Here is a 17844-nt window from a genome sequence, read left to right as displayed (position 1 = left end):
TAAGGTGTCCTCCCTACTCCAGCCCCAGCCCTATTTCCATAACCGTTTTCCACCTCAGGGCCTGCTGAGACTGACCATTCAGGGGATTCACAAGCATATATGCGGGAACCTGCATGGAAGAAAAGATGTGTACTAGGTGTGATTAAAAAACTACAATGAGGGCCGGGGAGATGGCTCAGTGGAATAACCGCTTCCCTGGCAAGCACAAGGGCCTGAGTTCAATCCCTGGTTCTGCCAAAAAACAAAACAAAAACAAAACAAAAAAACCTCCAATGAGAGTTTACCTTTTTAAGTACAAATGTATTACAGTAAAAGACACATTGCCACTGTGTCTTCAGCTGTGCTGTTGTGGGCACCTCCATGTCCTGAATTTGTTCAAAACCTTAACCTTTCATGGATATTTTTCTTTGGGGAAGATTTGGAAGTCACAAGGTGCCAGATCTGATGAATAAGGTGGATAAGGACACACCACGATGTTCTAACGAGCCAGGCTTTCTGTTGGGTGGTGCCAGGCAGAAGCATTCATTGTATTTTTAAAAATCACACCTCACAAGGACACTCAAAAGAGCATTCCCAGAACTGCTGCAGAAAGTGACAAGACTGATGGGCTAAGTGTGTTGAAAGTGAAGGGGACTATTTTGAGGAGGATTCACAACTATGTGTCTTACTAAAAATCTTCACTGTATTTTTAATCATCCCCTGGCTATAGTTCTGCTTCACTAGGGATCCCTGCATTCAGCTCACCCTGATATTCTTTTTTGGGGGAAGCAATGTCCCCCACTGTGCTCATAGTGTTGCATTTTACCAAGTGTCTGTGGAGTTTTGGATCCAGCTGTGAATCTCTGGTGTGGAGTTTCCTGCTCTGATTGCCAAACCAGGCTTAGGTAGGGCAAATATCTTGCCAGGAGGCAGAGCAGGGGTCAGAGAGGCAGGATTTGAACTCAGATCTGTGTGGATCCATGGTGTTCCTTCTGTGAAGCTTGTGAATACCACTCATGTTTGTGGTGAGCCTTCCAAGAATCATCTTTCATCAAGCTGTCCTCACACTATTCCTAAACAGTCCCTGTTGGGGACAGCTCTGGAGAGGGGACAGCTGAGGGCACTTATGCTCCCCAGCAGGCAAGACTGATAGACTCCTCTTATCTTACAGATAAGGAAACTGGGGCCCAGCAGGGTGACATGAAGTATCCACGGTTACTGAGCTTAGGACAAAGGTCCCTATGCCCAGAACTGGGTTGCAATCCTTCACTGATCACCCACCCTATGGTCTTCCAGGAAATGGACAGGTAAACAAATTCACAAGTCAACCAACAGACACAGGCCTTGCTGCTAGTTCCTGACTTCTTCAGGAAGCTCCGGAGGACCCTCAGGGGAGTGTGTTCTGCTGGTGGAGTGCTCCATGCCCTTTGGGCAGTACTGGCTAATGACAGGAAATCACACTCATTCAGAAGCTGGAGAGAGGACAAGAGTAATGGCTTCCTCCCTTGAGCCTCGTGCTGGAAAGAATGAGTCATGCTGGTTGTGAACAATTGAACACTTTGTACGCATGTGGAGGCATCCCTGTCCAGCACCCAGCAGGACCCTGGAACAGCTCTTCCAGGTATAAGGAGGCTGAGCAGGAGAAGATGTGTGGGAGTGTGTGTGAAGGGTCTCACCAGGGCAGCTTCGCTCCCGATCTGTCTCAGTCCTGAGCCCCAGGCAGGCATAGCTCCTCAGAGAGATGCTTTGGGCAGGTACCAAGCCACCCAGAGTTCAAGGACAGGAAGTCATTTGCATCCCTGGGGGCGTGGACACAGATCTGCCCCCCCCCCCCCCCGCGCGCTTCCCAGGGCCCTGCTTTCCCCTCTCAGGAGCAGTGAGGAGACCAGAGAACCCCTCAGCTGCCGCTCCCCACTAGAGCCATACTCACACCTTCTGCTGCTACTCCCCCCACACCCTAGAAGGGGATGTTTCCTGACTGGGCCCATGGGGTCCTGGAAACAGACCGTCCCAGAAACCAGCCAGTTCATCTCTCCCTGTACCTTCACAACTTACAGGTGAAGGAGGTGGGAGCCCATGAGGAGAGGCCACTTACCCAAAGTCACAGAGCTGCCCGAGTAGCCAGGCTGGGCCAAGGTCAGGGTGCTCCCCACTAGCAGTCTGGCTGGCCCAGTCCAGTCCTCTGATTGCTTGGCTATGTGAAATTATTCTAATCCCAAATGACCATTCTCTTCTTCTCTAAGCTCCAGACTTTGGGAGCTTCCATGTTCCCAGGAAAGTTATGGGCCCAAACACCCAGCCACAGGGGTCCCTTAGCAAGGACGCCAGAGGAGGAACAGAGTTCAAGTCCACCTGCCGGGACTGGGATGTGCCCTGAGAAGGAGGAAGATGGCTCCGGGTAGAGCTTTATTCTGAGCTCTGCTCTACAGCCTGAGGTGACCTTTCCCCAAGACACTCTGTCACCAGCCAAGCGCTCACTGGTGTTATCATGACCAGGGCTTCCCTTTGGATCAGTGGCTCGACACCTGGGCAGCATACTGGCCTTAGGAGAACCACACCAGGCCGACGGTGTTGGAGCCCTCCGCCGCAGACTCCACCTCACAGCCCTTTCTACTCAGTGAGGCCCCCAGGCCAGCAGCGTGGGCATCTGTCCCTGGCTTGTCAGGAGTAACAGCCCCAGTCCCCTCCCAGACCCAGCCAATCAGAACCCACAATGCCACAATTCCACACAATCCTCTCGGCCTGGACAGAAGCTTGTAAGGCAGAAGTTCCATTCCACAGGGGAGGAAACAGAACCCAAGAACTTAAGTCACTAGACCAAGGTTACCCTGGGGAAGGACAGCCAGGGTGTGACCCAGATCAGGTTCCAAAGCCTACAAGCTCTGCATGGCATAAACCCTGTCCCCTAGCACAATAAGAAGGGACAAGCCTGGGTGTCCCACTGGACATGCCCCACTTTTGACCAGGGTTTCACTTCCCAGCATCACCGTCCTCAGAATCAACCCTCATCAAGAGGAGTATAATTCATGAGGAAATACAAGTAGTAAACAAACACGTGGGGAAAATGTTCGCTCTCTTTGGTAATCAGAGAAATGCAAATTAGCGCAATAGTGAGAAGCCATTTTCAACCTATATAATTACCAGGTGGGGGGAAGAGGTTAGCAAAATTGCTCTGAGGTGGGAACAAATCCTACGTGACTGGTGACAGTGTCAGTTGCAGGACCCTTGAGGAAAGTGATCCAGCAACTTCTGCCAGGACCATAAATATGTCATGCCCACTGGCCTGGGGATTTGCCCTAAGGAAATAATTTGACAGAGGCGGGGAAAGCTGCTTGTATGAAGAGGCTCACTGCAGCACTGGCCGTGAGCAGCTCACTTTCGGCAGGCTGTGGAAACCGGGGTCGATCGCTTCCTGCAGCTTATTGCAGTCATTTAAAATGATAATTAAGAAGGCAAAGCAGCAACACAGAATGCAGAGCTGTGTATGTGCACCATGGCTATTATGATGTGGCAATCTTGTGTGTCCAAAGGTGTGGTAGGGAGTGCTGGGTACGGAGGGTTGCAGGGCCAGCGGATCATGCACTGCACCACCATGCCTGTTATTTTTACAGTTTTAGCCCCCAGCCCTTGGAGATCCACTCAGCTTGGGGAGAGGGCACAGGGCCCTCTCTTCCCAGGAGCTGGGGTCAGGGAGGCCACGATGGGATTCTCCCAACTTACCATGAAGCCGGGGGCGCAGGTGCAGCTCCCTGTGATACTGTGACAATCAGCGCCATTCTGGCATGAACAAGGCAGCAAGCAGCCATCGCCATAGTAGCCAGCAGGGCAGGACTCATTGCAGTGGTGGCCAGACCAGCCTGGCTGGCAGGTGCAAGCTCCAGTTACTGGGTGGCAGCTGAGGTGACAAAAGAAGGTGAAAGGACAGTCTGGTCAGGGATGTGGCTGTGTTCCACTCTCTGCTCACCCCAAGTCCAGTCTGCCTAGGGCAGCAGGATCAAAGGGCTGCTGTGCTTCAACTGCTCAGCATCCTGTTTGTTGGTCAGAAAGTGCCAGCCTATGTGTGACTATTTGTCCCCAGAAACGAAGGCTCATGTGGTTATGCAACTTGCATCATGCCACCCAGCAAAGAGACAGCAAGATCAGCATTTGAACTCAGGTCTTCTGACTCACCAACATCAACTCTTTACATAGCACACACACTGAGGCCAAAGCGGAGGTGGCCTTCCCCTTGAGTCCCTTGCCTGATGAGGCTGCAAGGTCCAGAGCTTCCTGGGGCAGACATCCAGCATGGGGACAGGCATGAGAAGACAGCAGTGACACCCTGTGACTTGCAGCTGCCTCCCTTCCTCTTGCACTGGATAGAATCCCCAACCTATGCCTGGCCAGGCAGGGGCTACCAGGCGTAAGCATGGATAGGGGACAGCCTGTGGCTGGTGGCAATATGCTCCTGCAGCCACGTCCATTGCTGGTCACGCTGGATGTGGTGACCACATGCCACTCAGAGCTCCAGAGGGAGCAAAACAAACCAAAGGCCCCCGCTTTACATCTGACATCCCGAGACCACATTTCCAGAACACTTGTGGGAGATCCTGGGTCCTCTGATGCATACCTTCGGCTCCAAGATTTCCTGTCTTGCCACACTTTCCTAGGACCACTGAGAGCCGAGAGCCTCCCACCCACTCTCCTTCCTTTCCCTGCCATTGGTCACGTCACACAAGTGCTGTGGTCCACCTGTCATCCCAGCCTCTCCTCTTCCCCCGCTAAACCTCTTGCACTTGGTGGCTGCTTCTGGGATTTCCCAGACTAACGTAGCACAGAAGAGCCCGAGACTCCCTGTTCTGGAATCCAGCCCAGCCCAGTCTTGGTTCTGTTAAGTTCCATGGGGACAGGGCCTTTGTCTTGCTGGGCCACCAATAGGTCCCTAGGTCCTGGCTCATGTTCACTGTCCAGTTACACATTTGGGAATAAATACAGCTTCCACAGTGTTTAATGATTGTCCATGTCTGCCAACGTGTCTGGCCTGTCTCTCTCCCGCCAGGTTGTGGCTTCCTGGGGGGCAGCCCTTGTCTGTCTGGGTCACCCCTCAGGGCCCAGCGGGGGAGCTGGCACACAGGAGGTGCTTCATGCATATTTGGCAGATGAATTAATGAACAAACTAATTAAGTGCAGCCCAGCCGAGCAGTTTCTCATCTGGGGGCTCTGGTTTCCTCCCAGAAAATGAGGGGGTGGACAGAAGTAGACGATTCTGGAATAGTGAACACAAGTCGATAATCATCATTTGGGGAAATGTTTAGTCTCATTCATCATCAAGTCAAAACAATACCTGAACATCACTTTTTCTCTATCAAAACAGAAAAGATGAAAAAGAATTGCTGGTAAAGAGGTTTCAGAACGGTTATAGTCACTTGTCCTTGAGGTTGTGCATCAGGGGACCTAAAAATATTCAGACTCCTGGGTCTTATAATTCCATTCCTAAGAATCTATCCTAAGGAAATAATCATAGTTGTGGAGAAAGATTTATGCATGTAGATGTTCCCTGAAGCATTATTTATAACACTGGAAAATGGAAGCAATTTGAATAATAATAAATAACATGTGACCGGGCTATTAGAAGCAGCCAGCACTTTGTACACGTATTTCCAGACTTGAGCAAGCATGCAAACTAGAAATCTGAGCCTCTGTTTTATCCACAGCAGCACTTGGAGGTCACATGACTTACCCAAGGTCACACAGTTATGTTCCTGAGTGGCAGAGCTCAAACCCAGGTGCTGCTGGTCCTGTTACCTCCTGGCCCCGTTACCTCTGCAAAAGGGGTGCTGCTTACATGAATTATGACAATGCATGTGGAGAAATGTTAGGGAGGTTGTTTAGTTATTTTTTTACTCATTATTGGGACAAGATATTTGACACCCAAAATTAAGGAAGGAAAAGGTTATTTAGCTCATAGTTAGTGGGGGTTTCAGTCCCATACTCGGCTGGCTCCAAGGCAGAACGGCACATGGCAGAGGGCAGCAGCTCATGGCAGCAGAAAGGGCAGCAGCTCCGGCTTCTAGCAAGCTTTTTTCTCTTTTATATTGTAAAAAACTACTTGGGGGTCGGGTGTAGAACTCACACAATGTCTATGCCCTCCTCTTTCTTGTACAGGATGAGGATGTTAACAAACGAAGAATCTTGGCTCCATGATGAGTTACTTATTTAAACTTTGAAACTTCTCAAGTTGACACAAGGTATCAACCAGTACAGAGGTGTCTGTTATTTCCGAAATATTTAATGATAGGCTACAAGGCTGGGTGAAATGAGCAAATGATACAAAGCCTTGATCTGGAATATGGAAAAAGGGCTATGAGCAGAGATGAAGGTGATTAACAAAGAAGATGGCAATGAAAAGGCTTCTGTGTTTACTGGGCATTGAGAAACAATGAGTGACTCTTGAGGTTTTTCTTTCAATGTTTGTATTCTCTAACTTTCCCACCCTGAGCATCTATATCACATGAATAAATAGATATAAAGCAATAAAGATTATAAATGTCCAATAAAAAATAAATAAATGTCCAGTAAAGAAGAATAGGTATGAAGGAAGAGTGTTTGAAACTTTCCGACCTTCACAGGGATCGAGAGACCCTCCTTGATCCCCGAGTACTTACTTGAAGGGGACAGAAGGCTGTGCGTAGGAGCCACGAGGCAGTGGCCACTGGGTGACCCTCAGCAGGTGGCTCTGAGGCCCCCCCTGGGCTCCATACTCTGGGCCAATCCTCCAGGTTCCCTTTCCTCCGGTCCAACTTTCCCAGGACCTCCTTGGGGGTGAGGGTCAGGGGTAGAGGGACCAGGAACGGTCAGTCTGACAGGGTCCTGGCTGCAGCTTTCGGTTCTGTCCAGCCTTGGGGTCCCCCAGTGTCACAGCACCATTCTGCTCTTGCCACTCCCACAGAGTGGTCAGGCTGGATTCCCCCCGTGGCCCAGCCTGAGAGAAATCAGCCACCTGGACTCCTGAGAACTGGAATTTACTGCAGCCGCCTTTGGCTGCTTGGGGGTGGCGGTGGGGTCTAGGTGCTGATTTTATACTTGTCAGTCTGAGAACTGGAAGGCTCAAAACCAAATATGAGGGGCTGGCCAGATAGCTCAGTGGACTAAAGTGCCTGCTTAGGCAGATGCAGAGACCGGGATCCTTGGTGTTCCGTGCCAGCCCTGCCCCCGAGGTGTGCTGAGATGGTGACTGAGACTGGGCGAGGTGGCAGGCGCCTATAATCCCAGTGCTTGGGAGACTGAAAACAGGAGGATCATTGTCATTCCAATGTGTGTAGTGAGACCCTACAGACCCTGTACTAAATACATTAAAAAAATATATGAAACTGGGCATGGTGGTGCATGCCTGTAATCTCAGCACGTGGAAGGCTGAGGCAGGAGAATCACTGAGAATTTGAGGCCAGCCTGGGCTACACAGTGAGTTCAAGGCTAGCCTGGACTACATAGCAAGATCCTGTCTCAAAAAGAACAAAAAGACAAAACCTACAGGACAGAAGTGGTGGTTGACAGGATTGTCACCAAAAATTGTGGTCAGCACCTTTAACTTGAGCAGAGGGGCATGCACATCGCTCCCTCCCAGTGGGGGGTCCTGGTCCTTGGGGTCACAAGGTGGGCCAAGTACTGCTGCTGAGACTCAGGTGAACATCACCAGCGCTGGTCTTTAGGCTGCTTGGGCTCCCTCTGCCTCCGCCATCTCCCCCATCTCTGCAGACACAGATTAATCACAAGGTAATAGGAGCTGAAAGCTGCACAATGCAGGGATCTTCTCAGAGTGGATTTTTCTGCCATCCTTTTTGGCTACTCTGAGATTCCTATCAATGGAGCATCTGCTGGCTAAATCAAATCTTTCACAGGTAATACACAATCAGGGTGACTGGAATTCGTCTATGACAATCCAATTGTGGCGGGGACTCTGAAAAGCCTGACACCAGGCACACGTCCTCAAGTGAGTCTTTTATGAGGTAGGATGGCCTCTCTCTGTGTGTTGTGAGGAATCAATGGGGAGCTGAAATGCTGCAGGGCCCACCAGCCACCCCTCCTTCCCAGGCAGAGCAGTTTGGTGGAGTGGGAGCGAGAGGACAGGAGTAGAGGCCAGGGCAGGTTGGACAGGCCACCCTTGGGCTGCGGTCACCATCTTGCTGGGAAACACACTCCTGACTTGCAAGCCAAGTTGTGCAGAAATCAGGGTACACAGAGCCCCTTTTCCCTTGGGGAGCTGAATGGAAGCTTCATTTTGACAAACCACAAGAGCAATTTGCCCCGCTGGCTGAATGGAAAGGGGTGGACAGACTGGGACAGGCAGAGCGGGGAGGAGCCGCTGGTGTAGACAGAGGGAGGTCTAAGGCCAGGCTCCTTCCCAGACCTGCAGCACCCCTGCTTCTGGGTGTGGAGTTATGGAGTCATATCTGTCCTTAGATCCCAAGAGAAGGGGTTTAGAGGCTCACCAGAAGTCCACTGAGGTGGCAGCTGCTCTCTGGGGTCCACAGAACAATGGCGAGTGCAGCATGCAAGGGCCTTTAGGCCATGGGACCACCTCCATCTCCGTCCTGCTCTCCCACCTCACTGCGCCCTGGTAAGGACCGGGAATGCTCCTTGGGCGTGGGAGGTGGCTGTTACCGGCACGCAGTGGGGAAGCTGTCGTGGACTAAGGGCTATCCCTCTGCACCTAAGGGCTGCCCTGCTCCACACAGGAACAGCAATGAGGCTGAGGGAGCCCGAGCCAGACCGAATGAAGAACTGGGTGAGCGCCGGGACTCAGTCACTGGGGCAGAGTGCCAGAAGAAAGGGGTGAAATATTAAAAAAGCAAAAGCAGGGCAGGCAGTAGCTAGCAGGCCTGGAGAGTAGGCCATGTGACAGGAGCTCGCGATGCTTTTCCCTGAAGGCCTGCTCCACGCAGGGGAGGACAGTACTGAGACAGCTGCGATCCAGGTGGACAAAGGGACCCCATGAGATCCAGGCCAGTGACAGAGCTCCCAAGGTGGGGTGCACCTTCCAAGGAGCCTGCCCAAGACAACTGGCCGGCACCCCCAGAGCCCAGCGCCTGAGAACTTCAACTGCCTCCCTGTCCCCGAAACACGACGCGCATTAAAGACAGGAAAGCAAATAATCATTAATATTGGATGGGCTGAGATTAGCGATAGAGAAGAGGGACTCCTTCCAGATTAATAATACATTGAGGACTGCTTCAGAAGGAAGATGAATTATGCAGGGCACGACTGCGCAGGCACGGGAGGAAAACAATAGCTCTTCCATGCGGGGCCTGCTCGGATCTCCACGGCAGGGGCTCTCCTAGCTGCAGTCGCGAGTGTTGTCCCTACAGGGTCCATCCTCGTCTTCCCGTGAGCAGTGGGCAGCAGCAGCCTGGTCCCCTGAGCAGCCCCTGGGGTCCCTCGTGTTTAGAGCCATGGAATTCTCACCTGCCTCCCAACTCAGCCCAGATACCTCCTCCTCCAGGAAGCCTTCCCTGCGGTCTCTCATGGTCCTTCCTGCACACAGCCTGGGGCCACAACTCCCAGGTACACGTTAGGGCCCAGCAGAGCTGGCTGCCTCTACGTCACCCACTCCCAGAAGCAGTACTTCCCGCATTGTCACACCTCTGCTCGTGGGTGCATTAGATAGAATTCATGTTATGCCACCATTCCGCCGACAGAACTTTCTTTTCTTCGTAGGACGTAAGACAGCACCGTGCTTCACTACTGCAGGTGGCTGGGATTTGGTGAAACATGGTAGCAGGTGCTCGGTGTACGAGGCCAGAGTGCTGAAGGAGCCTGTTTCTTCCTCTTGGCCCAGCTCTGCCGGCACTCAGTGTTTATTGAAGGAATAATCAAGCAAATGAATGTGTGGGTCATGTACAGGTTCATGTACTGCCTCTCTGGACAGTCTCAACCGCCACCTCCACCTCGCACCACCCCAGCTCCTCAGCTCCAGGGCCCGAGGACCATTTTTGATTGAGCTGTGACACCTGCTGACACCTCTGCCGCAGTGATTGGAGGCCCAGAGGTGGTCTATGAAAAATCCAAAACTGGAAAGGAAGAAGAATTGAGGTGGCATCCAGGCAAAGTCTAGGCTGTGTCAGCAGCTGCCACCACCAAGTCCCTGGTGAAGGATTCGCTTCTGTCCCCTGTCCCTCCACTTGCCAGGGCTGCTGGAAAGCTGTTCAGGCACCCAGTGTCCCAAGCCCCAGTGTTGGCCCCGTGGCCTGGTCTCTGCTCCACCAACGTGAGCAGGAGGACTGAGCACCAGGGGTGTCCCTTGCCCTCTGGGTCACGAGCTTCTGCCCTGCCCTTGTGTATAAGGTCTGGACCAGTATGACATGCGGGCAGCCAGGATGGAGGACAGCAGCAGGCCACCCAGCATCTGAGCCTGACTCTGACACCGTGGCCCTGGCTTCTCCTTTTTTGTCAAAGCAATGGCAGGACCTGAGAGCTGAAGGCTCTGGGCTCCTTTCTGTCCCGCTGGGATGGCCGTGGCCTTAGAACCCTCTCTACACCCAGCCACCCTGCCCCACTGCCTGCCTCCAGTCCCCATCCCCAGCTCGTACCTCACAGTGGTGTCGGCGTCACAGGGGCAGGGCAGGGAGCAGCCTGGGCCGTACAGGCCCTCGGGACACAGCCGCTCCTGGCAGCTAGGGCCCTTGTAGCCAGGACCACACTTGCAGGCGCCCGTGCTGGGTGAACACTGGCCTCCGTTGTGGCAGCCACAGCGCTGTGAGCACTGGAAGCCGAAGGTTCCCAAGGGACACTCCTCCTGGCACCTGTGGGAGAGCAGAGGGGCTCAGGGGTGGCTGGGGCCTGTCCTCTCCCTTCCTTCCTCCACCCCCAGGAAGCACTTGTGGCATAGATCAACCCTCACCCAAATCCCAGGGCCCCCAGCAATGAGTGTGGATTAGGGCTTCTGTGCAGGGGCCGGGGGCAATTGGCCGAGGCCCCTGCTCTGCCCTGCTGTCCCGCCTATCACAGGAGGGATGCCATGTTCAAGGCATCATCTTGGAAACAGAGAACAGATTTCCACCAAGTCACAAACCTGCTAGCATTCTGACTGTGGCCTCCCTGAGCTCTAGAAGTGTGAGAACTGGAAAAGTATTTTTTTAAACAATGACCTCAGATATATGGTCCCTGCAGCATCAACAGACGAGGACAATAGGATGTACATGGTGAAAATATCTAGTCAAGGGGCCAGGGAGATGGTTCAGCAGAATAAGCGCTTCCCTGGCAAGCGCAAGGACCTGAGTTCAATCCCCGGTTCCGCAAAAAAAAAAAAAAAAAAAAAAAAAAAAATCTGGTCATCTACAATTTACCACCTCACCATTACATGTGCGGCTCCGCGGCTGCGAAGGAGATACATTCACATTGCTGTGCAACTATTCCCAACATCCATCTCCAGAACCTTTTCATCTTTTAATTTTTTTTTTTTTACATTTATTTATTTAGTGTGTGTGTGGGGGGGGGGCAGCTCAGCCCACCAGGGGGCGGGGTTGGCTGGCATGTGGTGCTGGGGGATTGAACCGTGGTCCCTGTGCTTTGCTAAGCTTGTTCAAAGTAGGTCCTTTAGACCACTGAGCCATCTCCCCAGCCCCCTTTTCATCTTTTAACAACTGAAACTGTGGACCCATGAATAATAAACCTTCCGTTTAAAATATATATTTCAACATCTCTGAAATGACATGCGTCTTATTCTTGATAGCATGATGAGGTTTAATTATCAGTGTTTTTCATTCTTAGCAGTATATAAAATCATGAGGCAGCTTACAATCAGCGTCGTCTTAGGGCTGACGAAGTGGGACAATTTCATTTCTGTACACTCTGGTTTGGAGTCTTTGGGGCAGACCTACGTCTCTCTGTCACACAGAGTGAAGTATCCCCACCCTTGGGGACAGAAGTCATCAGACCCGCTGAACCTTGGATTCTGGTATACAGGAGAAAGCCTTCCTCATCTGACCAGGGAACCCCTGTGACAGGGACTAGTTCCCCTTCCCGGGGCTGGAGACCCCTCAAGGTGGAGTTGGGGCTCCCCTCTAGCCTGTGAGCCCCCCCAAGGAGGAGGGCTGCCTCCCCTCTGTGTACTCAGGCCGATGCCTGGAGCATGGTGGTAGTTATTCTACTTCATCTTACTGGGCCCACGATCATTTGTGTGGATGCTCTGTGGCTTCATGTGATGCCCACTCTGACTGCCTGGCAGACCCCTGGGGCCATTTTCCAGGAGCTGCAAATCCACTGTCACAGCAAGTGATCCTGGCAAGGTAAAGGACAAACCTGGGGTACCTTCTGCACTCCCAACACAGGAGGAAATGGGCTCTGGGGTGTGGCTTAGCCACCTCCCATTGTTTCAGATGGGATGGACAGCTGTTGTGTCCACGACCTCCTCATAAAAATTAGTAACAACTACACCTTATGGGCTTGTGAGTAAAGGTTAAATGAGGTAACATGTGTGTTTAGAAAGGTGCCCAGGATGTGCTCAGGGCTCAAGAAATGTTAGTCATTATTACTCTTATTATTAATACCATTTTCTTCAGCTCTTAAGACAGAGCTCATTAGGCCTACTGAACCTTAGATCTGGGCACAGGAAAGCTCAAAATGAATAACACTAAAATGTCAACAGTGGCGCGTGCTTCAGGGAGCGTAAGCACGTCCACTGTCCTACCGCCCATTCCTCAGGTGGTGCATGTATCTGCTGTAGCAGTGGGGGCGGGGAGAAAAGCCGTTTCTATAAAAATCCAGCTCTAACTTTTCAGTGCTATGCTGGAGGGCCACGGGATGGAGCTGAGCTCAGAGAGCCTTGTTCATGACCTTCCTAGAGGAGAGTAGCCACGTCCCAGTGGACTTGGGAGGGCGGCCGTTGAGTGTGTGGGGGTGAAAGCAGTGCTGTGGCCGGGTGTGAGCCTTGGCCACTTGAGGTTGGGAGACCCCGGGACTCTTCTCTGTCTTTGCTGCTCTGAGCCCACAGTGACAGGGAGTGGAGGACAGTGACTGGGGTCTGGCCTTGAGCGCTTCCATCATACCAAGGTGCCACCAGCTGTCTCCTCCAGAGATGCTGTGGCACAGGAGGAATCTGGTAGAAGAAGGGGCAGCGGGGACATGAGGCCAACAGCTCAGCCACTGGTTCCCATTTTCTGCAAATCTCACTGCTGTCCACCAATGCAAGGCCTCGTGAAGAGGAAAGAGGAAATGAGAGGGAAAAGGGGAAAGGAGAGGGCTTCCCGGAGGAGCAGAAAGAAGCGGGGGTGGCGACGGAAACAGGGAAACTGAGGCAGGAGAGGGCACCAGGAGCAGATAAGCACTTTCAAAATGGCCCCTCCTCCCTGCCAACAGGGTAAGTCACAGAGCTTCACTGACCTCAGAGGGGAGGTCACAAAGCAGGATGAAGCCACAGCAGGAGGCTCTTCGGGGCCTCCCCTCCTTTTCTCCAAATCCCTGCCTCCTGCTTAGCGGCTTGGGCAGGGCCCTGGATACAGAGCTCCTTCAGGGGCTAATTCTCTGCTCTGCCATATTTTGGAGGTAACTAGAGCCACAGCCCTGGGGGAAAAAAAATCTAGAAATATTGACAACTTCATCTATTTACATAATCAGCTTCTTTTTATTTTTCTTTCCTACTCACAATTGAAACAACTTATTTATTTAGAGATCAAGCAATGACTGCTAATGAATTTTACACAAAGCACGCTAATAACGGGCCCGTGCAACAGAAGGGTAATCAGCAGGAATTAGTTCTCTACTTAAACATCCGTCCTTTGCAACATATCAATCTAATGTGTCCGATATTGCCATTAACAAGCAGATACATTGCTCAATTAAATCACAAAATGAGCTGCGAAGCCCTCGTTATGTTTTGTGTTTAATTTGCGCTGGATTCCGCCTATCTGGGGAGGCCCGCATTATTACACCCGCTCAACTCTAATAAGCTTATGATGATTTGGGGGTGGTTTAATGCAGCTGTCACCTATGAAATTAATGGAGGCAATTTTGCAAAATATTAAACACCAAGCGGCCTGTTTAGGTGGGAGACTGAAGTGCGACCTGCCCCTCTGATCGAATCCTCGCATGCCTGACTGGCACCCATTGGCTTTGGGGCTTCTCTGTGCCCCAGGATCCCGGGCCAGGCTCCAGGAAGAGAGACGCTGAACTCTTTCTCTTTCTGTTCATCTCAGCAGTGCATGCTCACAGCCAACAGGGTAGGGCAGTGAAGGTGAACCTTTTAGAAGGTTCGCGCTGTAACCTCAAACCCACTTATTTATTGCAAAGTGTCAACACTGCAATTAAACCTGAATAGTGAGGTTTTAGTTTAGAAAAAAACGACTGATAGAGCTTTCAGTGACACAAACAGCCCACCGTGGCCTGTGTGCCACAGGGTTGCCACCGTGGAGGTAGGGTCTATGGGTTTGGGTTTAGCTGCCTGCAGCCTTGAGCAGCTTGTTTCTGATGAGGAAGTGAACAGGGGTCCTGTTCGGATTTAGGGGCTTCCTGGTTCTGCTTCCCACTGGTTCCTCCCAAGCAGTTTTGCATTTTGGGGAGATGGTGTAGGTGGGAGGTCGGGGTTAGTGCTTTCATCCTGGATCTCACTGTACCACACCCAGGCTCTGGGCTGGGAAAACTCCTGCAGACCAACTCTGACGGGCAAAGGGAGCGGCTCTGGCCTACACGACTTCAGGACAAAGCTCATGGGTCATTGCTTTTCTGGATGTCACTGCAGCTCAGGTTGATTCTGGAGACAGGAGACTTGATTTCATCAGCCAAAACTAGAAAGACTCATTGGTTGACTTAGCCTTGATCCTTGCTTTCAGATGTCGCCTAGGAAGGGGAGGCAGTGAGGTGGCCAACAGTGTTTGTCTCCCTTCACTCTGTGTGGACCAAATAACAAAACCCAGGAGTGAGAAGTCAAACACAGACCCTGGCAAGGAGTGTGACAGCTTTCCCCTTACTGGGGCATGAAGACGCAGGTGGCTGTAACAGGAAGGAGAACCAGCCTAGGTTCCATGCACAAATGTCCTTCTCCTGCTCCAAGGCCTCCATCCTTACCTGTCCCCCATGTATCCAGCTGTGCAGTGGCACTGTCCAGTCACATGGTCACACTGTCCTCCATGGTGGCAGGGACAGTCGTGGCTACAGTTCTGGCCAAATGTCCCTGGTGGGCAGGGCTGGGCACACACTGCTCCCTGAAACAGAGAAGGGAAGACACACAGGGTGGTGCTCAGCAATACTCCTCTGAGTGCCCATGTTCCTAGAACCAGCATGGCTGCAGGGGTGCCAGGGAGCACCACATTGTCCCAGTGGATGCTGGGAGAGCAGGACATCCTGGTTCCAAAGCCTTCATCTTAGTGCTGTGGACCAGACAGCCAGTTTGCCCATGCTAGCATTCTGTACACCTTCAGTGAGTGCCTGTTGGGTATGTACCAGGTACAGGGTCAGATAGCAGGATACAGAAGTGAGTAGGACTCGAACTCTGTCCTCCTCACCCATGGGGTAGAGAGCAAAGCATACAGCCAAGTAAAATAAAGCCAGAGAGGGAGGCAGAATGAGGAGGGCACCTCAGTTACACTCCTCTCCACTCTTTGACTAAACCCGGCTAACGGGAGAGGGGAAGGCGCAAAAGAAACAGCCTACTGGACTGAAGGAGCAGAGGCAAGAGATGTGTGTGTTGGGAGCTGGCGAAGCAGATGCAGGAGCGGCCAGTGATTGGGTTCCTGCTTTCTCTGCAGCGCTAAGAGGCTGCAGAGGGTGTGCGGGAACACCACAATGCTGGGTGATCGAGACCCTTCTAGCTCAGAGGAGCTTAGGACTCAGGTGCACTGGCGTCCTCTGCAGCCTAAGGCATGGCTGCAGTGAAAAGAGGACAGTCTGCAGGTTGTAAAAGAAGGGACGAGACCCCTGACCTCTGTCCTGCCTTCCAACAGCCTGGCAAGCTCCTTTTTGTGAGACTGCCCGTACAGGGTTTGGATGCAGGGACACAGCTGAGGGTGGGGTGGAATCCGATCTGTCCCCTGCCTGCTCGGCCCCCACAGTGCTGCCTGCAGACTGCTCTCTGTGCAGGAGGCTAGAGGACCCCTTTTGGGGAACACTGATGAGCCCAGGAGAAGTGAACTGAGGCTGAGGCAGTAGGATCGCCACAAGCTTAAGGCTGCCTGGGCTACACAGTGAGACCTTGGCTCAAAAGAAGGAGGTTGAGGGCTGGCCAGAGAGCTCAGCAGACTAAAGTGTCTACTTAGGCAGAGCGCAGTGGTCGGGGTTCGAACCCTGGCCTGCCGTGTTGGTCCCACCCTGGGGTGCCCTGAGATGGCAATTGAGACTGGGCGTGGTGGCGCAAGCCCATAATCCCAGCATTTGGGAGGCTGAAAACAAGAGAATCACTGAGTCTAATCTGTGTAGTGAAATGCTATAGACCCCATAGACCCTGTCTTAAATACATTAAAAAAAAAAAAAAAAGAAAAAGGTTGGCACTGCCCTCTATCCGAAGGCTTTCAGCAGGCTTCTCTGAGAGTCATTGTGATACATGAACATAAGGCCAAAGGTCATGAGCCACATGGAGTTGGATGTCAGATGCAAGATAAAGACTACAACAAATGACAAAGGGACACAGAAGAAACAGGAACTATGCCAGGAGCACAGAGCACTTAGAAGAAAAGGAACAACCCTCTGTCATAATTAATAATGAAATAAGAAAAACTCTATCATAATTATCCTCAGGTAGCTAGTTATAAGAAAATATTTCATCCATAAAAGAAGTAACTGCTTGAAAAGGGATATCCAGAAATGAGAAAAGAGTTCTTGAAGACCAAAAATAAGATAGCAGATGTTTTAATATTGCAAGAGCAGAACTATAAGTAATGTATAATAAATTCCCTATGAAGCAGAGAGAGAGAGAGAGAACTGAATATACTAGAACAATAGAATAAAATTAGAGGACCAGCCCAGGTGGTCTGATATCTAGTAAACAAGAGTTCTAGACTGGAACACAAAAAAATGAAAGTGAGTATATTTCACTGGAAATATAATAAAAGAGCCTGTCACAGAATGAAAGGCTGGAAAGCCTAGAAATCTAAACAGAAAGGACTTGGAGTATATTCAGTTAGAGAGAGAGAGAGGGAAAAAAAGAAGGAACAAAGGAAGAGAGGGAGGGGTGGGGAGGAAAAGAGGAAAAAAATTATGAAAGGGATAGAGGAAAAGAAAATAAAACAAAAAATGAAGAGACCTATTTGAAGGCAGAGGTGGTAGTTACTTTCAGCCTGGTTATTACAGCATACTTCCAGGTGTGTCTGGGGGCCCAGAGGCAGGCCTTGAGGTCGGTCCCTTCCTCCTTGGCAGTCTTCCCTTGCCCTGCTTCCTGGACCCATGAGCTAAGCAGCCTTGCTCCACCACAGCCTTCCGCCATGATGTTGTGGAACCACCAGGTCACAGAATGAAACACGTTAAACCTCTGCTCCTTTAAGTCATAGGTGTCGGGGATTATCTTTCAGTGCTGAGAAAGCTGCCTAAAGAAATGATCCTCAATGCTTTTAGGAAGACAAAAACAGTCATATGCAAAAATCAAGATTCGAAACTTCTTAGACTCCCTGGTGAGACATTAGAAGACAATGGTGCAATGCCTTAAAAATCATTTCCAACTTAGACTTCTACACCCAGCTAAACTGACACAAGTGAGGGTTCAATACAGACATTTTTAGATTTGAACAGCCTCAAGAAATTAACCTTCTATGGATATTTCTCAGATAGTGACTGGTAAATCTTTTCTAAAAAACAAAAAAAACAAACAAACAAAAAAAAAAAAAACAAAAAACAAACAAAAAAAACCTCCAATTAAAAAGAAAGCCTGGGGGCTGGAGAGATGGCTCAGTGGTCTAAAGCACCTAC

At 51.2% G+C, this 17844-nt stretch overlaps 1 protein-coding gene across 1 annotated transcript in view; it reads right to left on the bottom strand.

Annotated features, from left to right (window-relative positions):
* Megf11 (multiple EGF like domains 11) overlaps positions 1 to 17844 on the bottom strand; it is a 184417-nt gene that overhangs the window by 35572 nt on the left and 131001 nt on the right. The window contains exons 8-10 of the mRNA XM_023712643.1: positions 15016 to 15152; positions 10545 to 10757; positions 3700 to 3874 (exon numbers count right to left, since the gene is read on the bottom strand). Of these exons, the coding sequence (XP_023568411.1) occupies positions 3700 to 3874; positions 10545 to 10757; positions 15016 to 15152 (525 nt within the window). The remainder of the gene's footprint in view (positions 1 to 3699; positions 3875 to 10544; positions 10758 to 15015; positions 15153 to 17844) is intronic.

The sequence above is a fragment of the Octodon degus genome, unplaced genomic scaffold (assembly GCF_000260255.1).
Source record: "Octodon degus isolate 3935 unplaced genomic scaffold, OctDeg1.0 scaffold00026, whole genome shotgun sequence".
NCBI lineage: Eukaryota > Metazoa > Chordata > Mammalia > Rodentia > Octodontidae > Octodon > Octodon degus.
Note: the sequence above shows the minus strand (reverse complement) of the source record. Positions and strands in the feature narration are given on the sequence as shown.